We start from the raw sequence: 25,939 nt of genomic DNA on the forward strand, positions 1-25,939 counted from the left end.
CGTCCTTTGGAAAGCACATAAACCAGTGGCAGCTGTCCATCGAGCCCTAGAGAGGAGCGTCGTAGGGCCAGGGGGTCTCTGTCTGGGGCTCAGGGTCCCCACAGCAACCAGAGGCCTGGCTCAGAGACCACGAGCCTAGGGAGCCCTCAGGCCTCTGCAGGCGCCCAGCCTCAGCTCAGTGGGGGCACAAGCTGCTTCCTGAGCCGGGGCAGAGCTCCCAGCCCAGGTGGGCCCGGCCCGGGCAGGCACAGCTGAGCTGGCCCACCCCCTCGGCCAGAGGCCCTCATCTGGGCCCACTGCCCTCGCCCCATGCAAACGAGCTACCATTGCAAGTTCATATTTTATTTCCAATAGGTTTGGAGCTTTGTTGATTTTTGCATTTTTGTAAAAAAAGAAAGTTTTCACTTAATTCATTGAAAGCCCTTTCGTGCTGAGCACAAGGGGGGCTGGGGCCAGAGCCTGGCGGCGCTCCTGCTCCCACCCCAGACACCCAGCGCCGGCAGCGGGGTGGCTGCCCTCCGCCACTCCGCCCCCCACCCCGCTGCATCTGTCTGTACAGAACAATTTAAAATGGAAGCTAAGACACACTATACATCGGACAGGCACGCACACACATGCACACGGGCGTCCGTGCCGAACCGGCAGGACGTCAGCTGCACTCAGAGAGCACCAAGGAATGCATTCGGAGCCCCTCCTGGCGGAGGGAGGGCAGGGCCGGAGCCCCCTGGTCCTCAGTCCGCAGCTCCTCCCCACCAATTGCCCTGCTAGCTGCCAGAGGGAGGGGCGGAGAGCTCGGGCCGTGCCAGAACGGGGGACAGCTGAAGGCAGCAGGGGGTGACGGAGAGGGCAGTGCCAGCCTGGTAGGTGGCCGTGGGGCCAGGGAGGCTGCTCTGGGAGCCGGGGGAGGACTGAGGCAGACCCCCTGCCTCAGGAACCTGAGGGGTCCAACTCCCGGGCCTTGACCCTCGCGGGCTTCAAGGGCCTGGGGTTGGGAGCGGGGCTACTTGGGCCTGCCAGCCCCGAACTAAATGTGCATTTGGTAAACCAGGAGCCAGGCTGCCTGGACCCCAGCACTCCCCTCAGGCCTCACAGCCCGAAGCAGGTCTACCTGGGCCTCCGAGCCCCTGGCCCTGGCCTAGGAGGTGGGGGAACAGGGCCTGCCCTGAAGGCCTCCCCTCTCCCCTGGGCCCCTTCCAGCTTCCCACCTCCCTGCTCAGGCCCAAGAAAAAGTTAAAAATAGTTAGTCCTACATATAAAAGAGACAGAAACGGACTCTGGACTCCCTGCCGGAAGGCGGTGGGAGAAGAGGGGGGGGAAGGTGGGAGTGGGCAGGGGAGGACTGCAAAATAGTTTCTTCTTTTAAAAAGTGCTTGGTAAGTCTGTTTAAAGTGTGTGTCTATATCTACACACAGATATACACACAGACACTGTCACACTGGTCGCCCACGCATACCTGCACACGCACAGAGATGTATACATATACATAATCATATACATATACATACATACATACATACATACATATATATATATATATATACTTTAAAAAGTCCTAGGTGGGAAGATGTGAGCCAGGCCGGGGCCGGGCCTGCAGGGTCACGACTGGAGGGCGTGGGCCCGGCCTGGCTGGCACACGGGGCACTCGCTGCCCTCGGCACACAGCTCGCACAGCACGGCGTGTTGGCACGGCAGCACCGCTCGGTTCTGCTCCTGACACTTAAGGCATTTCACCGACTGCATGTGGAACACGGCCTGCGGGGAAAGCGACAGCGTGGTCACTGGCCTGGCCGTGGGTCGGACAAGGTTCCTTAACTCGCACTTCAGCCCCTTTGGGAGGAGGAAACTGAGGCACGGTGCTCCAGAGGCATGTGTGCAGGGTCAGGGTCAGGCCATTCACATCATCTCGATGGCGAGTTTCCCCTCTGGCCGTGGGCTGCGTGGGGGAGTCGGAGCCCGGGGGCGGGAGGGCCAGGCTGGAGCAGCCCCATCCCGAGGGCTCTTCCTCGCACTGATCTTGCAGTGGCCCTAGGTCCCCAAACGAGAACAGCGGGGCCTGGAGAGGGCAGACAGCCCCGCGGGTGCATGGCCACCTGTGAGTGTCTGTGTTCTCCAGGACCCCTTCCCCCCCATCCTCTGTGCGCGCAGGATGCAGCCAGGGTAGCCCCGGGGACCCCCCCCGTTCTGGAACATCTGCTGTTCTCCAGGACCGCCCCCCCCCATCCTCTGTGCGGGAATCAGCCAGGGTAGCCCCGGGGATCCCCCCTTCTGGAACATCTGTTCTCCAGGACCCCTTCCCCCCCATCCTCTGTGCGGGATGCAGCCAGGGTAGCCCCGGGGACCTCCCCGTTCTGGAACATCTGCTGGTTCGTGCAGAGCTCAGAGGAGAAGCCATCAGGAAGTGACTTAGGCCAGCGCCTGCCCTCAAAAGTGCTGGGGTGGGCGCGGACCCACCTCCTGCTTGCTCCCTCCCCAGTGAGTGACATTCCCTTCCTAGCTCCCCTCCAGCAGGATGGCATCCCTGGAGCAGTGAGGACCCACCAGCGTCCAATCACTGGCTGTGGCCTCTTCTACCCCCAACCCAGTGTTCCCCTGACCTCCTGGGCTGACCTTGTCCACTTGCTCTAGGCGGGCCCGCAGCTGCTTTTGGAGGGAGTAGAGGGTGGAGAGCGAGAGGGCCTCCAGGTCGGAGAAGGCGGGCAGGGCCTGCGGGTCGGGCCCCGAGTGCAGCCGCTCTAGCTCCTCCCGCAGCTTCTGCACCTGCACCTCCAAGGCGTCCCGCTGCTCCCGGGCCAACTCACACTCGGCGCCTGCCGCACTGGCCCGCTCACCAGCCTCCTCTGCCTCCTTCTTCCAGGCATCACAAGCCTGTGGGCCAAACACGCAGCACCTGGTCACGGTGGCCCCTGCCCCGTCCCCTGGGAGCGGAGCTCTGGGAGCCTGTATGAGCCACTGTGGCTGCGGGGCCTGCTAGGGAGCTGGGTCAGCTGTCTGGGGAGGGGCAGGGAGGAAGCTGACGCTGCCTGCAGAGAAGGGAGGTTCAGGGCCTGCAGGAGACCCGCCGTGGGCAGGGAAGAGGGCTGGGCCCAGAACTGCTGCCCCCGGACAGAGGGCCCATCTCAGAACCTAGAACCTGGACGTGAGCCCTGGAGTCAGGGCTTCTTAGGAGGCCAAGTGGTGCTGGGACCAGACCAGGCGAACAGCCCAGAGCTCCGGGTCTGGGGCACCAGCCACCCAGGCTCCTGCCGGGGGAAGGAGAACAAAACCAAGTTTCTGCCCTGTCCTCCAGGACCCGGCTCCCACCCCCTGGGCCCTGCGTGAGGGACCGAGTGGGATGCCACCAGGCCCTGGGCCATACCTGCTTGGCCTGCTTCCAGGACTCCTCCCACTGCTTGATGGTGCCGTTCGCTTCCTCAAGCTCCTGCCGAAGCCGGGCCAGCTCGGCAGCCCCCGGTCCTGACAGGAAGGCAGGGGATGTGCCCGGGGAGAAGCTTCCAGAGGCAAAGTGCTCCCAGATGCTGCTGTTCATGCCATTCAGACCTGTCCCAGGCGGGGAGGGAGTTCAGCGCTCTAGAGGCCGCCCGGCCCTGCCAGGGCTCCCAGGGGCCGCTGTGCCAGGCCCTGCCAATGCCAGGCTGGAGAGTCTGGCGGGGGCCTGGAGGTGCTGCAGTTGAGTCAGACCTACTGTGATGCCAACTGCTACTTATCAGCTGCCACTTAAATTGTGAGTCTCAACATCCCCATCTGTAGGATGGGGTGCCTCGGCCTGGGGAGCGCTGTAGGAGAGCAGCCTGTGAAGGTGCTCATTTGTGGTGGTCACTTCAGGCGACACGGAGGGCCTTCATGCGCCCAGGGTGAGGGCCGGGGGGGGCGTCAGGGGAAAAGCCAGGCCAGGCCTCAGAGACGGCAGAGCTGTGGAGCAGGACGAGCCGGAGCCCGGGGCCACCCCGCTTTATGGCAGTAAGTGGAGGCCAGGACACGGGCTGCTGAACTCCCACGGCCTCCTTTCCAGTCTGCCAGGCGGCACACTCCCGCTCCGCACCCCCTCACTGTCCACCAGACACTGGCTACACTGTGTACCCTGCTCCGGGCCCTCGGGGCAGCCCTAGCTTCCACAGCAGGACCCAGAGCCTCCTCTGGCCACATCCTGCGCCCATTATTCTAGGGACTCCTTTCTTGCCTCCTTTCCCACTAATCCAGCGGGATTTTCTGGAACCAAATGGATTGAAGACCGTGTTCTCCAAGCAACACCAGTGCACCCGCAACACGAGGCCGGGTCCTGCCTGTCGGAGGCGGGACCAGCACCACCGCACCGACGCACATCCCAGCAGCAAGCGCACTGGCTCTCCCGGAGAGCAGCCACTCCTCAGAGGGCCTGCTTTTTAAAAGCGTTTTATTTATTTAATTTTCTTCCATCGCCGTTCATCTCCCCTCTCCCCTCTCCCCGCTTCCTCCCACAGCGGGCCCTCCTCACTTCTAGTGAGGTTCCTCTCGTTCTGAATCCCAGCCCAAGCCCTCTGACTCCACACAGCTGCTCTAAGCATGACCTCATGCCTGTCCCCTGCCTCCCCCAGGGCCACGGCGCCATGCCAGCAGGGACTGTCCAGCTCACACTGCGCCTATAAAACTGCTCAGTGACCGCCCGGGGAGGGAAGGGATGTGTGGCCAGTGAGCAAGCTGCTGGCCTTCAGAACAGGGGACAAGCCAGACAAATAGGAGGCTGAGCACCCGAGGCTGACTCTGTCAACACAGAACAGACACCGGACTGCAGGTGCTCGGGGAGGCAGAGCACAGCGCAGGGCGTGTGGTCGGTGAGACCGTAACAACGGCACGGTGCCGGGCGGAACATGGGGCACCTTGTAAAGTACGTGACTGTCAGCTGAAACCAGTACAAAATAACCGGCAGCCAATAACTGAAAAACAAAACAAACAAACTAACTGAAAAGGTGCTAAGAAATCACTGTGCCGCCTTCACCTCTGCAGTGAGGTGAGGGAAGGTTCCAAACCAGGTCAGAGTTCGGGGCCAGGGTGCGCAGGGTGCCCAGCACCCTCCGGGGAGGGGGTTTCTGAGCTTGAAGAGCTGTGGGGGGCAGGGAAGTAGCAGCTGCTGTTTATGGAGAGGCAGCAGTAGGTTGGTCTCTGCCTATCACTGGTTTGGCTGTTACCTCGGTGAATATTCGCGTTCCTACACGTGGCAGGTAGCGGAGCCACAGGTCTGCACGCACCTCCAACCACTACGCCTGGCCCTGCCCTCCAGAACCCCCAGTCCAGCCAATGGCCTTCGGGCCTGGAGCAGGGTCTCCCTGGTGCCTCTGCCTGCCAGGAAGGCCACGCTGAGCCATCAGACCTCTCCCTTGGCCTCCTGGGATAGGCAGCTGTGACCGGCTGCTGTGAGCCTCCTGAGACAGGCGGCCGTGACCGGCTGTTGTGAGCCTCCTGGGACAGGCGGCCGTGACCGGCTGTTGTGAGCCTGCCTCCGGAGCCCCGGGTGCCTGGGCAGAACTGCCACCCTGACAGGAGGAGCAGACCAGGCCCTGGCGGCTCTGAGCTGCTTCTCACTGCGCACTGGCCTGTGCCTAACACTCCCTTCAGGCCTCACAACCACCACATGAGGTGGGTGCTGCCACTACATCCATTTTGCAGCACAAGAAACTAAGGCAGAGAGACTCAGTCACCGTCCAGGATCACACAGCTAAGGGAGGCATGGGACAGGGGCCTGGCGCACCTCTCAGCCCAGAGCCCTGCTCTAACCTCCCCTTTGCACGGTCTCCAACCCTGGACAAAGAGGCCAAAGGCACTTTTCCAAAAGCCCAGTTCCTGTCCCAGGTCTCAGTGAGCCACATCCCTTCTTACCCAAAGATCCATGTGATGCTGAGGTCCCCAAAAATGTGTTTTCTGACTGGCTCAGGTGGCCCTGGGGCTGCTGCAGGAAATGTGAAGAGAGGCTCACGGGAGGGGACGGGGATGCTGAGTGGAAGGAGGCGGAACTGCCCAAGGAGCCCGGGATGTTCACGGGCGCAGAGCTCTGCAGCAAGCTGCCGCCTGCAAGAGAGGCCGGGAGGGGCCCGGTGAGCGAGGGAAGCCACGTGGGGCCATGCCAAGCAGGGCACTGCTCCATCCACCCACCCTGGGCCAGACGGACCCCCGGAGCCCTCCCGCCCGCAGCCCAGTACCGATGGTGATGCTGCCCGGGTGGGGCACGGTGCTGCTATCGAAAGTCTTCTCCAGGGCGGCCACCCCAAACTCGTTGAGGTCCAGGTCATCCAGAGCAGACTCTGGGAGCAGAACGATCAGGGTCTGAGCCTCCCAGCCTCCCGGGCACACACCCCCAGCTCCAGGCCTCGCCGCTTGAACCCACCTGCCCTTTACCACCTCCTCTCCTGCCCCCGCCTCATCTTCATGCTCAGGTCCCACTGGACCGTCCTCTCTCGAGCCTCTGCCTGGGGCTGGGCTGCTCCTGTCACACGAGCCCCGACGCTGTCTGCCTAGCAAGTCCAGCTCCATGGTCTCCTTTCTGAAGCCTTCCTGGACACCCCCAGGGGAGTCGGTTCCTGCCTCCTGATGTTAGGGTTCACACGTCTCATCTCTGAGCTACTGAGGGCAGCTCGTCTCTGGGCCTTCAGTGGCTAAAGCATAGGAGGTGCTCGACAAATGTGCTCTACCCTCTGCTGACTGGCCCGGGGTGGAACAGTGTCCCTCCTCATGTCTTTAGGTCTGGAACCCCCGCCTCTACACTAGGACCGGGCACAAAGGGGCGCCCATCAGTGACTGCTGAAGGGGAAGAGCCGTAGCTTCGATGGCCAGGGGCCCCGGGGACGCTGTGCAGCTCGTTCACCGCACAAGGAAACCCAGTGCGAGGGAGTGGGCGCGGCAGGACACGTGGAAGGAGACCACACTCGCCCAGGGGAAGAGGCGTCTGGGCTCCAGGGGCTGGTCCTGGCCCGGCACCTTGGGTCGGTCTCCTCTTTGGCTCAAAGGCCCAGGGTGCCTGCCCTCCGATCCCCAGTCAGAGTCTCGCTCCAGAGACCTAGTGCCTCTGAGTCCAGATCCAGGCCTGGACTTGGCAACAGAAACGGCCTAATTACCTATGACCGACTCTACCGTGTCACTGGTGGGGTAGAAGGGCAGAGCATTTGCATTCATGCCAGGGATGCTGCTGGTGCCCGCGGGGCTGGGGGGAGTAGCTGCCAGGCTGGAGGTGATACTAGAAGAGATGCTTGAGGTCAGGGGGCTGCCCACGGGGAGGATGCCCAGCATGTCCTGCAACGAGAGAGTGAAGAGAGGCGATGAGATGCCCGCCCAGGAGGCCCCGGCCAGGTGCTGGGTGGGGCAAAAGGAAACGGGGCATCAGCCCTAGTCTGGCTGCCCCATGCCCAGATGGGGCCCCACCCACTCAACACATAGTTGGAAGGTTGGAGGTTACAGGGCCACTCACCCCTAAACTCTTGCAGAGGGGAAGGGAGAAGTGAGCCCAGTGGCTGGCAGGGTGGACACTCACTAAGTATTTTTTGGACTGACTGATGAGTGACCAGGAGGTGAGGGGCTCTAGGGCCTGACCCACCCTGTCTGGATTGGGGCCGGTGCCCCACCTTAGTCCTACCCTCAACTTGGGGGAAAGCATGCCTCCCGCTCTCTGTAGCCGCCTGGGGCCGTGGGCCTGGCCTGGCCACAGCAGCTGCCAGAAGGGGGCTGAGGATTGGTACCTGTTTGGGCTGAAGCAGAGGCTGCTCTTGACTCCTGGGCTCTAGGGAGTGGGGTTTTAACTTGGCCTGAGGAAGGTCAGAGAGCAGGCGATAAAGGTGGTGCTATGGAGGGCCTGAGTCCAGGAGGCCTCCCAGCATCACCACCTGCCCTGGCTCACTGCGGCTGCAGGACACTCCTGCCTCCCCTCACACCCTGCCCTGGCTCACTGCGGCTGCAGGACACACACCTGACCACCTCACACCCGGCCCTGGCTCACTGCGGCTGCAGGACACACCTGCCCCCCCTCACACCCGGCCCTGGCTCACTGCGGCTGCAGGACACACCTGCCCCCCCTCACACCCGGCCCTGGCTCACTGCGGCTGGACACACCTGCCCCCCCTCACACCCGGCCCTGGCTCACTGCGGCTGCAGGACTCACCTGCCCCCCCTCACACCCGGCCCTGGCTCACTGCGGCTGCAGGACACACCTGCCCCCCCTCACACCCTGCCCTGGCTCACTGCGGCTGCAGGACACACCTGCCCCCCCTCACACCCTGCCCTGGCTCTCCCACTCATGCCTACTCCTTCCCTGGCCGGGGAACCAAGGGGCTGCGCCTCTCTTCCCGGCGACTCCTAGCGTCAGATAAGCTCGTGAGGGACAGCCACATCAAGGCAGCACAGGGCCGGGAACAGGCCGGCTGCGGGGTCCCCTCCGTTAACGCTCTGTGACACCGGGTGGGGTGCTCAGCTTCTCTAGCCTTCCCGCCTTCATCTGTAAAATGGGCCGGCCCTCCTCACTCTGCTCAGTCTTGGAGGCGGAGGAAGGGGCTTCCTAGCTGCGGGTCAGGCTGCCCCATGGAGCAGAAGGCTAACCTCCCCGGGCTGCCCCTCACCCCTTACCTGGCATTTAAAATTTTTCAGGAACTCGGCTCCCACCTGGTCTTCCCTCTCAAAGCCAGGAGCCTTCTTATAGCTGCCAGGGGCCAGGCCAGACTCCCCAGGGAAGACAATGCCCTCTAGGTTTGGGGGCTTCCTCACGGAGCCCGGCGGGGAGCCGCAGAGGTTAGACGGGCTGCCCAGGCTGCTGTTTCTACAGAGGAGCTGTGGGAAGGAAGGGAGCAGGCTGGTGGGCAAAATGCAGGCCAGGACACGGCCTGCCCTCCTCCTGCCAACGGGCAGCAACCCACCCAGGAGACCCAGAACCTCATGCAGGAACTGTGTGTGTGTGTGGGGGGGACGCACGGGTGACAGAAGGCTTTGTCCCCTCTACCAGCACTACCCAGACTGACCAACGCAGGTTCTGGGGACACTAAGCCCCACCCACAACCCACTTTTGACAGAGAAAATAACCCTGGGGCAGAAAGGGAAGAAGCCCAGCCCGGCTGGCGTGGCTCAGGGGTTGATCATTGACCTATGAACCAGGAGGTCAGGGTTCAATTCCCGGTCAGGGCACATGCCCGGGTTGTGGGCTCCATCCCCAGTGGGAGGCGTGCAGGAGGCAGCCAATCAATGATTCTCTCTCATCACTGATGTTTCTATTTCTATCTCCCTTTCCCTTCCTCTCTGAAATCAATAAAAATATACATTAAAAAAGGGGGGCAGGGGGGAGAAGCCCAAGGCCTCCTCCCCAAGCCCAGGCTGAGAGGGGTGAGGGGCATGAGAGGCAGGTGCCCACCCATCCCCTGGACAGGCACGTACAGTGCTGAGGTCAGGGGCATGTGGGCTGGAGGGGCTCACGGGCACCGAGTCTCCGGCAGCAGATGGCATGTACAGGACGGGACCCGGCTGCGTGGGGCTGGACACAGCTGAGGAAGGCTGCAGCTCGTCACTGAGGGGCGGCTCTGCAAGACACGGGGCAGGTGTCGGCAGGCTCTGAGCCAGACACGCACCTGGATCTCTTTCCCAGGACCCTGCGTCCCTGCACATAAAGGGAAGGCTCCTTCTCTCTACCAGCATCGTGTACGAGCTGTATTCACGGCGCGTCTTCACAACGAAGACATGGCAAGACCACAGTCTCCATTTTATAGATAAGGAAACTGAGGCTCAGGGAGGCAAGGTAAGACTACCGAGGTGACAGAACCAGGGAACCGAAGAGCGGGGACTCGCGCCCCAACTGTAGGACTCTAGAGCCCGAGCCACGAGTCAGACGTAAGGGAGCAGCGCTGTATTCTGAGGGACAGCCCTGCTCTCAGCAGGGAGGGCTCAGCAGGGCCACGTTCAGCTAGTGATGTCTGCCATGCGTGTGGCGCAGGGTGGCTACTGGCATCTCCCTAGAGGGCCTGGAGAGTGTCACCCGGCCTGAGCCTGCGCAGGGTGGAGGAGGGGAGCAGGGAGAGGACTCTGCCTCAGGACAAGGGGAGCAGCTTACGTTCCACGTGGGCGAAAGCGCAGAAAGGTCCTCGGGGACAGCTGCCCGCCTGCTGCATGTCGTTGCACTTGGTGGACTTATAGATCTGCAGGGACAGCGCAGGCAGAGGCGGTCAGGCTTGGCAGACGGAGGCACGGCGCCCTCGCATGGCGGTTAGACTGCCCTCTCCTCTCTCCTTCCCGTTCCACTTCCCCAGGTGTCCCCCTACCAACTTCCTGCTCAAACTCCGGAAGCAGACACTGCCACCCCGTGCCGAGGGCACCCTCCCTCCTGGGATCGAACCAGCCCCGCCCCACCCTCAAAGGGTCTTCCATGCTGCTCTCCACTCAGGGTCTTGGCCAGGGCTGTGACCTCCGAGTGTGCCCCTGGGCACTAAGAGAGCCAAGACCGCAGGCAGCACCTGCTCGCCAGGGCATCCTGGGCTGGGACCTCTGCTGGGCCTAACTTCCCGCCCTGCTGTCTGTAGCCCACTGAAGGTGGCCTGTCCATGCATCTCTCAGGGTGCGCTGGGCTCCACGGAACCAGGGAGGGGCAGCATGTGCCGCTGTACCTACACAAGACCTCACACACTGATATGGCTCCAGGCCGGGCCATGGGGCCAGGGGCTGGGGAACTATGCCCGGGAGGCTGCCAGCACGCAGGCTCACAGGCTCTGGTTTGGAACACGACTGTCCAGGCTTTATTTTTATCTGGATTGTACGCATCACTCATGGTGCCAAACCCAGCATGGCCCGGGCGCCGTGCTCCGTGTCAGGGGGTCTGGGGGGAACAGCCTGGGAGCAGAGGGCTGCGTGGTGAGCTGGCTCAGAACAAGGGAAGTTGCTGAGTTAAGGGGCGGGGCCCCTTTAGGCACTGCTGGTCGGGAAGCCTGTGGCTCTGATCCCTCTTCCAGGATGGAGTCAGGGTAGGCTCTGCCTTGCTTCCCCAGAGGCTGTGAGGCCCCCCGCCCAGGCCCACCTCGGGGTGGAACTGCTGCTCCGTGCGCGTGTGGCAGTACTGGCAGGCGTCTCCGTTCTCGCACTTGCCTGGGTCTCCCCACTCATCCCCGTGTTTCACGTTTGGACATGGAGACGACCTGGTCCGGTGAGAGGGTGGGGCACATGGATGCCAGAGGGAGACATCAGGATGTGAGGGATGCCAGCTAGATCCCTGCCCCAGAGACCAGAGCAGGCCCTGCTTCTCTGCCCGGCTCTGCCCGGCAGCCAGCTCCTCCCACCGAGCACTACGGGGCCCAAGGACAGCCACCTGCAGCCACCACGCCTCCCCCATGGCTCAGCCCTGCAGACACCCCTCTGGATTAGGCCGAAGGGGCCTCCGAGGGTCGGACGCAGGATCCTCCTTTCATGCTGGGAGGACCCAGGCGGGCTCCCGTCCTGCTACCCTGACCAGCGCCTTGTCCCTGGGCCGCCCTGACTCCGGGGCACGTGGAAGCCGCCCTGCTGCCCCCCCCCCCCCCCCCCGCGGCCCCGCCTGGGAAGGACCTGTACTTGTGCTTCCGGGGGCTCCGCCGCCGGTCCTTGCTGCCGTGGTGGTAGGGGCAGGCGTAGCCCTGGCGGCACAGCCGCGGGGGCTTCTTGCACGCCTCCGTCTTGTAGTTCCCCAGCACATAGGCGGTCTCTGCACGGCCAGGGGCAGGGTCAGGCGGGGGTGGGGAGGGAAGGGAAAGGAGAAGCCACTGGAAGGGTCTAGGAGCCGAGGCTCCCGAGAGAGGTCTGAGCAGGGCCGCCTTTTCACAGGCCTCAGTGAAGACTGAGAGAAGCCAGGCCAGAGTCAGGAGGATGCTGTCCCTCACTGGACAGAGCGCTCACAGGGTAATAAGGGCGCCCGTGGGAGGTTCAAGGACACACGTACTTACACACATGCGCAAGTATGCATGTGTGAAAGCCCCTGCGAAATCTGGGGTGCTCCTGGGATGATGGGAGCAGGGCAAGGCATGTCTGGGGAAACTCCCCCAGAAGTGGCCCTGGGGCTGCTTGGCTGGATGTAAGGGGGTGAGAGGGCACGCCCTCCCTGCAGAGGTGGTGGGGAGCCGATCCTTTGGGCAGGAGCGGGGTGAGGACGCGCCTGGGGGGGGCCTGGCGTGGGTGGCCACCTTTACCTTGCCACCGCGGCTCTTCACTGAGGATCTTCTCTATCATGGCGTGGCTTGCAGCCCCAGCGGACTGACCCTCGATGCTGCCCTCCACTGTGGCCTGGCCGTTCTGCAAGGCCTCCATGGCCTGGAGCTCCCTGGGAGGAGAGAAGACGGGAAAGGGCATGAGGGGGAGGCACCAGAGTGCCAGTCCTGCAATCCACGTGTGGTACTCACCCTGCCAGCAGCCAGGCCCACCCCCCCCACCCCCCGGCCCACAGCCAGAGCCCAGCGCGGCGTCCAGCCCACCTGATGTCGTAGACAGGGGAGCGGAGGTCATGGGGCCCGTGGGCAAAAGCGCAGTGCAGGCCGTTTTTGGTGCAGTTGCCTTTGGAGTCCGTCTCGTGGATGCAGATTCCAGTTTTGTAGTAGCGCAGGTGGTACCTGCGCTCAGTGTCCCCTGTGGTCCTGTGCAGGAATGGACATCTGGAACATGGAACGGGGGGAGGGGGTCACTCAGCTGTGGCCCCTGCAGCTGAATTAAGGTGGTCTGCCCATGTATCCATCTCAGGATGCGCTGGGCTCTGAGCGGACGTGACTGATGGCGAGAGCCACTTTGGTTCTGATGTGGCCCTCGGGCTTAGCAGGAGGAAGGCCCGGGTGGGGTTTCCCGCAAGTGGGAAAAGGAGAGGGCCTCCCCCAGGTCCAGGCCACAGGAAGCTGGGCCCCCCAGAGCTGGCTGCTCAGACTGCCTGGCCTGGGACATCTGGCCCAGGAGGCGGGCCCTTCTGAGGGCGGGTGAGACACTCACTCGTCGCCCTCCGGGCAGAGGCCCGTGGCCTCGTCGTACTTGGTGCAGTAGACGTCGGGGCTATAGTTGAACGTGCCGTCCCGGCGGCGGATGGACCGGCGGCGGCGCTGGTTCACGAAGTGCCAGTGGAAGCAGGTGTAGGGCCGATGCTGCGTGCATTTGTGTTGCACAAAGAGCGGGCACTGCTCCGTGCGGAACTCCTTCAGGTACCTGCAGGGAGAGCCCCGTGCGGTGGGCCGGGAGCGGAGAATGAAGCCGCTGGTTGCCCAGCAGTGAGTCGGCCACATGTCCCCCGAGGGCCCTGCTCTGGGAGCTAGTTTCGTGGGGACATCAGAAGAGGCCCAGAGCGAAGGCTGGACCTCAGCCTGTGGACTCTCCCGATGCCCAGGTCCTGAGCCAGCCTGAAGGGTGGGAACAGGGACCGCAAGGCCCTCGGCAGTCAGCTGTCTGCCATGGTGACTAGGGAAGGCTCCCTGGTTTCCCATCCAAGGGCTGCAAACAAGAGCAGGAGCCTCCCCCAGACTCCCTGCAGGGTTGTCTGCTGCCCAGATCTGCCTGCCAATTGCTGCAGGCCTCCCGGCCCAGGAGCAGCCTGGCCAGGGCTCCAGGCTGATGGCCAGGGAGGCTGCTGTTTGGAGCTGAGAGCCCAGGTCACAAGGCATCCCTCTCCATTACTACTGTCCTGTCTACCTACCTTGTCCCAGAGACATTTCCTAGCACCGCCCAGGTGAGTGAGCGGGCAGGAGAGGGATTCACGTTAGCAGCATCTGAAGAAAACCTCCCTCTCAGCCTTGCCTGTGGCCGACCGATCATCTCACAAACGTGTACCTGCCGCAGCTGGGGTTTACATCCTGACTGTCCTGGCCCCTGGGGGCTGTGTCTGGCCTTCTGGCTTCCTCCCAACCTTCACCTCTCTCCTTTGCTCTGCACGTAATAGCCAAGACACCCCAAAGCCCCTCTCCCATGCGCCACCCGGTGGAGGGCCCAGGTCCACCTCCCCCTTACAAAGCATCCAGCCAGCCATCTGCTCACTCTGCGGGTCCAGGTGGAGGCTTTCCTAGACTTGCCCCCCACCCCCAAGGCAGGTGGTGCAGCCTGAGCTCATTCCCTCAGGCCCTAACAAAGCAGCTACAAATACTCCACAGAGAGCACTGCATGAGAGAGAGGAGGATGCTTCTAGAAGGTGCAGAAGGGAGTGTGGAAGGAGCAACGCCTGACCTGAAGCAACAGTCCAGGCTTAGAGCCGCACCTGGAGCTGGAGGACACGGGACATTTGCTGAAAGACGGTAACAAGAGATAAAAATATCCCAGAAAGGCCAAGTCCACAAATCAGACCGGCAGTGCCGCAGTGCTGCCAGCAGGGCAGAGCACTGACCCCGAGAGCCTAGCCTCCTCCCGCAGGGAACCTGGGACGCAGCATAGGGCAGGCGGTCCTGCTACAAGCCCCTCAGGAGGGGAGGGGCCCAAGGACCTCGTCTAGGCAGCAGAGAGCCCCCTTTCAATCAGCTCTGATGAGATGAAGGAAACGTCTAACCTTCTGCTTAAGTCACTAATGGAACTTACCATCCACCACCTAGGGACCAAAATGTTGGGTCCCAATGTCCCCTTCCCCCCACCCTCTCCACCTTGGGCTGATGGGCAATGCAGTGCCCACAAGGCGAGAACACCACGGAGAAATCACTCTTGTGTTTTCATGGATTGAAGTGAAATAGAAATGATCAGTGGAAATGCACGACTGTCTGTTAAGCTCCGATCCATCTGTCCATTTTAAAGGTTTGAAAGCACAGGATCGAAGACACTAAACAGGCTGAGACTCACTTCAGTTCAACCAGCTCTCAGGACACCCACCAGGTCCTGGGGTCTAACCAAGGAGGGAAGACTCACCCACCACCCCCTCCATCTTCCAAGGTCTGGGGAGGGCACAGGGCACAGGGCCATAGGACTAAACTCTTCCCACTCCCATCTCCCAGGAACACAGCCATGCACTCAGGGAAAAGCCAACGAACCTAGACTATAGCTTCAATTGAGAGGCCTGCTGTGGCCACGAGTCAAGAAACCACTCGGGCCCCGAGCAGGTAAGATGTGCCAGGGAGAGCCATGACTCTGGCCGGCAGAGGGGCTCCGCAGAGCTGGGAGGACACTGTGACTGGTCAGAGCAGCGCCTTCACGCTTGCCCCACTGGGGGCTGGCTTTAAATCAAAACCATCTTTCACTCCTTCCCAAACATCACATTAATTATCCTAAGAGTGGTTCACTTATACATGTAAAAGATTATTATGGAAGTAACATGCCCACTTAAAGGGCAAAATCACCCTTCATCCCACCACTAATAATGTTAGCCTTTTGGTAAATTTTCTCCCAGTATTTTTATACAGATAGCATTAGAATGTATCATCATGCTAAATTGCTTTACAAACTATTAATACTTTCCTCTCAAAACTTTTAAAATCAAATCTAGTTTTTTAAAAAAACAAATAATACTTTCAATATTATTGGAGTATCTTTATTTTCTGAAATTCTAAAAAAACAGCAAAATTCAGGCTACTTGAAATCTAAAAGTAATCACTTGCCCCACTAAACCAACAGTGATGGCACAGGGGGATTAACAATAAGTCAGTAAATTATGTCACTTAAATCAAGTGCTCAACTACCATCTTCATTTCCATCGGAACTTTAAATCCCACTCCCCGTCTCACTGAACGGACTCATCAGCGTGTGCCCCCTCTGGGGAGGGGAGTGGGGAGAACGTGAACACGCTGAATAAGCAGAAAGGCACTGGAGACGCCCGACAGCAACGCCGTGTAAGTGGAGAGACAACAGGGACCCAGCAACTGATGCCTGCACCTGCATCTAGCGCCCCAAGGCTTCCGGAACCTGCTTCCATGGCCTTACTGCTGCCAGGACCTGCTCCCCGCCCCAACAGTCAGCTCTCGGCAGGGTCAGCCAACTTGTTCTTTAAAGGACCCGATAGTTAAGTATTTTAGACTCAGAGGGTCAAGACATCAAATTGAGGAGGATATTAAGTAGGTACTTATATAACGAGAGAAAACAAATTTCCACAAATTTTTTATTGATATTCAAAATATAATAATTGGCTACAATTTTTTGTACTACAGTCTACTAATAAGAATGAATTTGGGAGGGATAATATTTGCCAGGTTGAGGTTCCTTTCATCAAAATTATAAGTGTTCATCTGTTAAGGGTAATTCTGTAATAACATTTTACATATTTCATTTTTGAAGGCTTGGTGTAAACTGCTCAGATGCACAGGTAAATGGATTCTGAAATATGGACATTTCCTTTGTGTTCATACCAAGATGCAAGCTTGCTGCTAGGACTGAGTTTGTGTTCAGAAATCACCTCCGTGGTAAATCTGTGTACAAGCGAGATCTCACCTTTGGTGTGACTTTTGACAGCACAGTGTATTAGGCAGCTTGACAACTGTCCTGTCGAACATTAGCTGTCGAAGTGACTTTACTGCAATACAAAGTTTACGTATAAGTGATGATTTATTTGCCTTGTGATTTTGGAGTGAATTTACTAAAAACATTATGAAGTCTGCAGCAAAAGCTAATTTCCAAAGCCATTCATTGTTCAATAATAGTAGTTGAAAATGATTCTTCTCATTCAGAAAAATTTCAGTATCAGCCCTGAACTCACAAAATTACAAGAAAACTTTACCACTGCTAAGCCATCAAACTGTTGTGTAGTAGGGCATGTCAAATATTCAGCTTCTATTTCTGACAAAAATGAAAGGAACTGATTGCTGATGGTTAAATCCACAAGCAGGAGTGAAGTTCAGCACTGATCTTAATGGCTTATTAACACCATAGTCAAAAATTTTCTGCAGAGTATCTGCTGGTGAACAACATAGTAACTGTGCGCTTCAAACACCGTACATTTTCCTAAACTTTGTAAATTTATGTTGTGGAATCCTCATAACAACCTCAAGCGACACTTACCTATAATCTACTATTTTCCATATTCATATTAACCCTACTGGCTACTTTCTCCCCCCATACATATTCCTAGAGAAATTCAGGCATAGAGTTCATACTTAATGGCTTATCAAAGATTCTTCATTTTTAAGTTTGAGAAGAATACTTTTAACTTCAAGGGGAATATTAGAGCAGATTAGTAGATTAAGAATACTAAATTATACAAGTGTGTGTATGGTATATATATACATAAACATACATACATTTTAAATATCTTAAAATCTGTTGAAAATCTTTTCTCTGTTTTGAAGAGCTTTAGGTAAATTACTACTAGTTGTAAATTCATTTTTGTAAGGACATACACATTGTTTTGACATCAAACATAACCCAGAAATGATATAATTTTGTAACAATAACCATACCAGTGGAAGTTGCCAAAAAATTACTTTTAAAAAACGAGGCCAAATAAAGCTAAAATTGGTGCTTGGCAAATATTTGGACAATTCTGATCAAGCGCTATAGAGCTATAGAGATTTGGCTTCCAAATCTTCTGAAGTGATCCTGGTTTAACATTCTCTCTGGCAGAAAAAGAAAGCAAATAAAATAAGTGTCTAGTGAATTTCTGAGTGTGTCTGAACCTTTAAGGCAGGCTTTGATCCTGTAACTGGCTTTTAGCCAAAGAGCAGCTGTGGTTAAGGCCAGAATGCACCTCCTAAATAACGATACTGCCCTAACACAGAGATAGGAACATACACAGGAACCCACACCAGTGCTATGGGCACTTAGGTAAGCAAATGCTTTCGGGCTGGGGAGCCACTCCGTGGAAATGACTTCACCCACTCTTCACTGAGAAAGGTCCCACACCTGTAAGCCGTCCTGGCCCCAAGAACTAAGGAGTCATGAATGCTACAATGCTGATATAACTAGCCCTATGGGTCCCTGGTTCCTTCTTTCTATTACTGTTCCCTTAGCCTAAGGGTCCGAGAACTGGTAAAACTGCGGAAAGTTCCTGTAAGCATCACTGGCGCCACTGACCTGGAGAGTGTGTGGGGAGTACTGAAAACCCTGGTCCATTGTTCCCTAAGTTAGGTAACACCTTGACTGGGTTCCAAATGTCCCATCACAGATGGCCTGAAAAAACCTCCAAGTTGATGAACATTTTCGTATCACATTTAAATTAAATTGATGTGTTATTTTGTACAGTGTTTTCTGTACAACCTAAGTCTTTGGCCCTGGGAGAGTGGATCCGCTTACAGCACAAATCCATTGTGTAAGATACAGGTAGTCTGATGGAGGCTAGATGAGAAACGCTTTAAAACCATTGAGGTGACAATGGATGCAGAGAGAGGTATGTGCTCTGGAGACAACCCTAACCCACCCGTGCCCGGTGAACTGAAGAAACTACTCTCGTGTGCATGTGGCCAAAGAAAGCATTTGGCTATGGCCGCCGAAGGAGACAGCATGCAAGTGAAAGCATTCACGTGGGCCTCGTTCCATTATTGGTATTGGCAAGTACAGCACTTACATGGCGCTAAGTGCCAAGCACTGTTTTAAGCACTTCACATATATTAACGCACTTAATCCTTAAAATAACTTCAGGGGACAGGCACTATTGATGTCCTCCGGAAACTGACACACAGAGGGAAGTCACGTGTCCAATGTCCCACAGCTAAGTGGCAGAGCTGGGCTTCAAACCCAGACAGTCTGGCCTTGGAGTCAGTACTCTCTTTTTTTAATGTTTTTATTGGTTTTAGAGAGAGAGGGAGGGAGAGAGAAATGCTGATGAGAGAAACATCGATTGGCTACCTCCTACACCCCCTACTGGGGATTGAGCCCACAACCCAGGTATGTGCCCTGACCTGGAATAGAACTGTCGACCTCTCGGTGCATGGCACAACACTCAACCAAATGAGCCACACCAGCCAGGGCTTACCTACGTTTTTCTTAACTGAGCTACAGGGAAAACAAGAGTAGCAGCAAATAAGTATAACTGACTCTGGAAACTGTTCAGAATACGTCAGGGAGTTTGACAGGCCATAATTACAATACCATAAAATAAGTCACTAAAAATAAAAACAGAAATGTTAACTTTAACATACTCTACTGATTATTTAATATTCACTTTATGTACTCATTATAAAAGACTCTCAATTCAATAGTAAAATTTAAGTGTATTTTTTTTTAAATAAGAAAATACAAGTACAGGTTTCTAATTTACATTATGTTTGGATAGATCTGATTTAGACAAATCTTAAGTTGACAGGCTAATAAATGCCTAGCACCTCTTAGCAATAAAAATGACATCAAAAAGATATAGCAATGCTCTTACCAAAATTAATAAAAGCTTACATACTCTTTAAAACTATGGGGGTAGTTTTGTCAATAGGCCAAAATTTCACAGGAAGGTGGGAACACGGGCCTTCCCCCTCCTCGTTCGAAGTCATTCTGTTAGGCCTTATGGTGGCCATATGGTGTTTCAAGTACTAATAGGAAACAAATGCGTCGACTTAAGAATACAAAAAGCAAACTGTGATATCAAGAATAAGGAAAGGGAGGAAACATTTCAATAAGCTCAGATATGACATGATGATACTATCACAGGCCTTAGCATCTTCTTTAAATCTTAGATAAATTGAGCCACCAACAGAAAAAAGTCACCTCACAGAGAATGCTATGAGATTTTTAAGTCGCTAGACTCCTTTCCATCTTCTCCTCCTCATCAGCTCTCGATACTGCTGTCAAATTCTACACACTGGCAAAGAAAAAAGGGGTGAAAGTTGAGGGATTTTATAGAGAAATAATTAAAAATCTGTTGTGATTATTTGAACTAAAATATTATAGCCCCACTATCACTTTTTTTTAACTGATATCATTTTAAATGCCTAAAACACATGGCCTGTCCTTAAATGCCCATGTGAACATTAAACCAATCATCACAATACCTGAAGAACAGACTATTACATTTTAGCAGAACCTTCTCTTCTATCTCCCACCCACTCTAGGAAATAAACACAATTCATTTTACAAAGACACGGGGGGGGGGGGGGGGGGGGAGATACGCTTGCTTCTTATAATGGCTGTCCGTTCAGAGGCAATTAAAAAACACTTTTTTTACAGTGAGGAAATTAATTTTACTTTCCAAGGGAGGAAAGGGCTGGTGTATTGCTAGTCAATACAGGGCCAATTCAGAGACAATTTAAAATACAGCTACCAACAACCAGAAGTCTCAAACTTGCCGACTATTCATTTTCATCTCCAAAGCCTTACAAGGAGTCACTCACTAGAAGGGCTGCGCCAGGACGGAGACAGAGAGGGGGAAGGGGGCCAAGGGGCTTCCACAAGCTGCAGGCGTGGCCATATGGAATGACCTGCCAGGCCCTGAGGGGCCGTGTGCTCGGAGGCCTCCCTACCAGTAGGGACTCACATACACTCATTTTAAAAAACCCCTTTCTTAAAAATATTGAGATGTGTTTTACACAACATAAAAATCACCATTTTATAGTGCACGTGAGTGTGCTTTTTAGTATATTTACCGTGTTGTGTAATCATCACAATTCCAGAACATTCCCATCACCCCATAAATATCCCCTATATCTATATAATCTATATAATAAAGAGCTAATATGCTAATTAGACTGAACAGCAGAACAACCGTCTGGATGACCTTCTGGGTGAAGCTGGGCCTGCAAGGGCCGGCCGAGGCTGTGAGGGCCAGCTGAGGTAGCCGGGGCTGCGAGGGCCGAGCCCCCCTTGCACAAATTTCGTGCACCGGGCCTCTAGTCTATTATAATATGCACTGATTTTCTCTACAGATATCTGTTGCCCAAGCAGGTATTTAAGATGTTTGGTGGGATGAATCTATGGAGTATCTAGATAGTAAGAAAACAATAAAGCTACACTGTCCAAAAGGATACTGAACCCAAACTCTTGGCAATCTGAACTTTTTACCAATTGAATAAGAACAGCAGAGAAAATGACATTCAACGTCCATCTTCACAAAACACATTAGTGTTCCCTAAACTCATCCAAGATGTTAAAAGAAGGGAAGACACTCTACAAGGATTAACATAGCTGTCCATAGTTGCAATTTCAAGATATAGAAGATGCATATGTGGGAAAATCTCCTTTAATATCAAGTATAGCTAGAATAAAACAACAACAAACAAACAAAACTTGATAATTAAGCAAATATTGCCCCACTTGGGAAAACAATCCCTAAACCAGGCCACTAGTTAAAGTAATATAACCAGAAGGGCACCCTCCCTTCCATCGCTCTTCTGGCCTAGAGTCTCCCCTAATGAGAAAGCAGCCTTTGGCCAAGTCTGGCAGGAAAGCCCGCAGATGGGTGCTCTGGCTGCTGCAGGGCTCTCGCTACCTCAGTGAGCGCAGGGCTTCTCAGACACACAGGAAGGAGACCTCACCTTCAGGCAGCGGGTGTTGAAAGCGGGAGGAAGTAGGTCCACGAGGGTGTCTTGCTTTTGTGCACTTATCTGGGGTGCTATTTGCAGAGAAGGAGCTCCTTTACAGAGTGTGCCCAAGATGGATTTCTCTAAGTTGCTCTCAGAGGTGTCCAGCTGCCCTCACCAATAAGTCACAGTCTTTGTAGGTTGATAGAAACCACCAGTCAAGGCAGATGCATATGGATTGTGGGGAAGCCTTCTTTAGTATCTAACATAGCTGGATTAAAACAAAAAAACTTAACCATTAAGCAAATCTTCACTTTAATCATTAATTTAGATTATAGCAAATATCAACTAGGTACTAAGCTTGAGTCTACCACTAGCATGGACACTTAACACTCATTAATGGGGACTTTGTGGGTTTGATTGAAGGCTGCAATGAGCTCTTAATTTTAGTTCTGTAAGAAATTAGTTCTACTTGATAAGTAAACAAGATCCAGAAATATTTACTGGTAATTTAATTCATTCTTGCTGAAGTTGCTAAGCAACACTTGCAGTGACTCCTGCTGTGCAACAAGTTGTACTCTAGTAATATATTTACAACTTTATTGTAATTTGCAATAATGATTTAAATACATGATCATTTCCCGGATTTTCTAAAACACAATCAGATGCAATCAAGTGAAGTTCATGACATTTATATAATGTACAAACTAACAAATTTGCCTCAAAATAGTTATCTACAGAAGCACTGCTACATTATCCTTGTTTAAAGATGCCCAGGAACAGTCCCAAATTAAAAGACACTTGGCTAAATGCAGCTACAAAGTATTCATCCTCTGTCTACCACAGGAAATACCCCCGTGGCCAGAAAACTCCAAGAAACCTTCCCGGAGCTAGAATTTCATTTTCTTTAACATGGGGCGTTAATAAGTTTGAGAATCAACTGCAGGTGAAAGAATCCAAAAATGACTTAATGTATTTGAGATTCTTACAGGGTCAAAACAATGATATAATTGTTATACAGTAAAACGCCCAAAGTTAGCTAAATTTGCAGATATATTTTGGAATGTAATTGCTCCAATATTTCCCATTCTTAAATTTGTTTCATAAAACTTCTCTAATATAAATAATGATCTTGTTCTGAATAAGCCTGGATGAAATTTCATCTTTGTGAAATAAGACAAATTACCTAGCAAGAGAGCCCATGGCTCTTGTATTGGAAGAGTACTAACAGATGCACATTATCATTTTAGGGTGCTAATCAGATACTTGGAGCTGTTCAACAGAGGGAATCCTGATATAACCATTTTCTAAAAGGGTCAGATTCCTCAGGTCTAACACAAGTGCCTGCTGAAAGGATTATTTCAAAATTCCCCTTAAATCAAGATTATTCAAGAGATTAAAAAAATACCAACACAATAATTATCCTTCAACTATGTTATGAATAATTCTCTTGGTTTAGAAAAAGGAGGGCTCAAACTCTAGGACTTTGTGTGTGAGACAAGAATGAAAGGAAGAAGGCATACAGGAAGGGAAACATACAGAAAGGCATTAGGAGGAGTGGCACTCAGTTTTAATGCAAATTTCTTCCGGGTTACTGCAGAGAGTATTGCATGACACATAACCTCAAAGAATACAGTTATAAAAAATACACATAATTAATGTACAATAAAATGTTGACAGGTAAAAAAAGTTAAAAAAAAAAAAAAGGTCTATAGCTATCTGTTGACGGGATCCATACATGAGCTAAGGCCACATTCGGATTGAAACAAATTCTGGAAATTCATGCTGCAAGGGAGAATGAAAAATTGCTGGGCAGCTCAAAATCTTACAGCAAACAAGGAAATCAAAATAAAATGTTCCTGTATCCTAACCCTAACCCCCCAAAACAACAAATGGGCTCATTTTTAAAAATATATATTTTATTGATTTTTTACAGAGAGGAAGAGAGAGGGATAGAGAGCTAGAAACATCGATGAGAGAGAAACATCGATGAGAGAGAAACATCGATCAGCTGCCTCCTGCACACCCCCTACTGGGGATGTGCCCGCAACCAAGGTACATGCCCTTGACCGGAATCGAACCTGGGACCCTTGAGTCCGCAGGCCGACGCTCTATCCACTGAGCCAAACCAGTTTCGGCCAAATGGGTTCATCTTAAAAAATAATAATCAGCCGAAACCGGTTTGGCTCAGTGGATAGAGCGTCGGCCTGCGGACTGGAAGGTCCCAGGTTCGATTCCGGTCAAGGGCATGTACCTTGGTTGCGGGCACATCCCCAGTGGGGGGTGTGCAGGAGGCAGCTGGTCGATGTTTCTCTCTCATTGACGTTTCTAGCTCTCTATCCCTCTCCCTTCCTCCCTGTAAAAATCAATAAAATATATTTAAAAAAAAAAAAAAAAAAAAAAAAACAACAACAAAAAAAAAATAATAATCAGAGCCAACAAGTGTATTGGTGTCATCACCTGTGCCCTCATGCTCCCTGCTCCTCAACCTGGGAAAGACAAGAGAGGGAAGTTTTCCCAATCATCACAGCGTCTGAATGCCCATAAATCTATAAAGGAAGCAGCTGACTTCTCTCTCTGATTTTTGGGGATATAACACACACACACACACACACACACACACACACACACACACACACACACATGAACAGGTTACAGGAAATAAAGAGATGGAAACAGCTACAATCTCCAACCACCCAATCAAACTTCGGTTTCCCCTACGACTGTCGATTTACACACCACGAGCCTAATCACTCTGCACTTACCCCACACCAAGGGATGGAAAGGCAGATTTTCAACAAATGAGGACACGGACTCGGATATGAACACCGACCTCCACAGCTATTGACTTGTTTCATCTGTCAATTCCCTAACGATGGCAAAGCCTGTCTAACGTCCACACTCCTCAGTACCCTCAACGGCAACACAACACAGGAGGAGGTTGCTGAAACCCAGACTCACATTCCTCAACATGTTACGGGCATTTTACTGGAAAGCGGGATCTGAGCAACCAGAGAGTACAAGGCTCCCATTTCATGCGAAGTTTGCCGATGTTCACATCAAGACCATCCTGCTGATGGACCGCAACGTTCACCTCATCAGTATTCTCTACGGGAAGACCATCTCACCACAACAAGGGGAGGGTTGCAGAAAACGCCAGTGAGAAAGGACCAGCAGAGCCACACCACGTTCGAGAAGGGGCAGTTAACAGGAGTCCGCCTCGAGTCAAGAGAAAGTTTCACATGATCTCAACCAATAGCAGAGACTCTCACCAAGAAGCCAAATGCATGCCCCCCCCAATCCCAGAACAGTTTCCCAATGGGTTTTCCTTGTGACCAGAGCTCCTCCTTGGAGTTCTTTCTACTCCCACAGATGCTTCCTGCTCTGGGTTCCGCAGGCGGCTCTTAAGGGTCGTGCAAGCCCCCACGTCCCAAACCTGCAGCCAGCCCGCGGTCCACTTGGGGATCCCCCTAAACGCGCACCTCGCGCAGGAGCCCACGGGGACGAGGCACTCCAAAGCCATGGGGGGAAACCGGAAACCAGCATTTTGCTTAACAGGAGGGGCCGCCTCTTTTCATCTTCCTCCCAAAGCACCTAGCACTAGGGAGTTGCTGAATGTGCCTTCCAAAGCCACAGGAAGGAGACAGACAGGGACCTGCACTCAGACACCAGTAGGTTCCCGGGAAGAGGTCTCCCGTCTTCCTGGACTCGGGGGGCAGGGCCGGCGTTTGGGGCTTTCCCTCGGATGCCCCATTTCGGCTGGGCCTGAGAACACACTCAAGACCCCATCGTGCTCAGGGTCCCTGTGAGGTCAACTGTGCAAGTGGGAAACATACGGGCCTTGGGGACACAAAACGCCTGGACTTGGCGCTAATCGTCCTTCACAGGTGGCTCCAGGGCTGGCCCCTAAGGATCGCATCCTGGTCGTGTCTTGGACTCCTTATCGCCCCGCAAGTGCCCGGCGCTGTGGTTTACGGTCTGAGGAACAGTTAGGCCTCGAAGGCCTGGCCTAAGATGTGTGCACTCCGCACCCCGAGCTCCCGCCTTCCCCACTCGGCGGCGGGGACCAGTTTCCCGCCCCACGGCCCGACCAGAGGTTGGTGGCAGTCGAAGGCAGTTGGGACCGGCCCAAGCAGGTTGGAACCGGTCTCAGCCGGGCCGGAGGAGGAAGGGGGGAGGGAGAGGCCGCCTCGCGCTCTCCCTGCGCGCGTGACTCACGCTGGCCGCTGACGTCAGGCGTGCGCGCGCGGCGGGGGGGGGCTCTACGTACGTGTAGTGCTGCGGTTTCTCGGGCTGTGCCTGCAGCACCTGAGCGGTAGCGGCCGGGGGCGCCGAGGAAGCTGCGGAGCCGCCGGGCCCGGGGCCCTTCGACATGGTCCTGTCTTCCTGCCTCTTCGCCGCTCCCCTTTTATTATTCAGTCTGCGCGGTCCGCGCCGAGGACTCAGTGCGCCTGCGCCGCGCCACGAGAACGTGAAGACCCCCCGCATGGCAGCAAGGGTTGCTGGGAGTTGTGGTCCTCGGTTCGGCTGGAATTTTACCGTCGGCAGAGGGTTGCTGCCAAAGGAACGGACCACAATACCCAGGGATCCTTGCAGACGGTGTCCCGGATGCTGAGGGCCCGCGACTGCTTTTGGGAATTGCAGTCCGGCCGTGTTTCTCCTGA

The 25,939-nt window shown here is 54.6% G+C and overlaps 1 protein-coding gene across 7 annotated transcripts; it reads right to left on the reverse strand.

Annotated features, from left to right (window-relative positions):
• Window positions 1-326: 326 nt before the first annotated feature.
• Window positions 327-25,730, reverse strand: UNK (unk zinc finger). 7 transcript variants are annotated; one of them, XM_079796832.1, is made up of 18 exons: window positions 24,237-25,688; window positions 21,291-21,546; window positions 16,327-19,621; window positions 12,931-13,140; window positions 12,429-12,605; window positions 12,147-12,277; window positions 11,536-11,665; window positions 11,006-11,123; window positions 10,049-10,133; window positions 9,379-9,521; window positions 8,581-8,781; window positions 7,701-7,766; window positions 7,083-7,257; window positions 6,171-6,272; window positions 5,851-6,039; window positions 3,356-3,537; window positions 2,608-2,865; window positions 327-1,752 (listed from the first exon to the last, which is right to left on the reverse strand). In XM_079796832.1, exons 3-18 carry the CDS (start codon window positions 16,479-16,481, stop codon window positions 1,597-1,599), a joined length of 2,478 nt encoding a protein of 825 aa, XP_079652958.1. In that variant the 5' UTR covers window positions 16,482-19,621; window positions 21,291-21,546; window positions 24,237-25,688; the 3' UTR covers window positions 327-1,596. The 7 variants fall into 7 exon arrangements, with proteins under 7 accessions (XP_079652958.1, XP_079652955.1, XP_079652956.1 ...); XM_079796829.1 differs by having other exon boundaries at window positions 11,530-11,665; XM_079796830.1 differs by having other exon boundaries at window positions 11,530-11,665; window positions 25,546-25,675.
• Between the last annotated feature and the right edge of the window lie 209 nt (window positions 25,731-25,939).

The sequence above is a fragment of the Cnephaeus nilssonii genome (genome assembly GCF_951640355.1).
Source record: "Cnephaeus nilssonii genome assembly, chromosome: 19".
NCBI lineage: Eukaryota > Metazoa > Chordata > Mammalia > Chiroptera > Vespertilionidae > Cnephaeus > Cnephaeus nilssonii.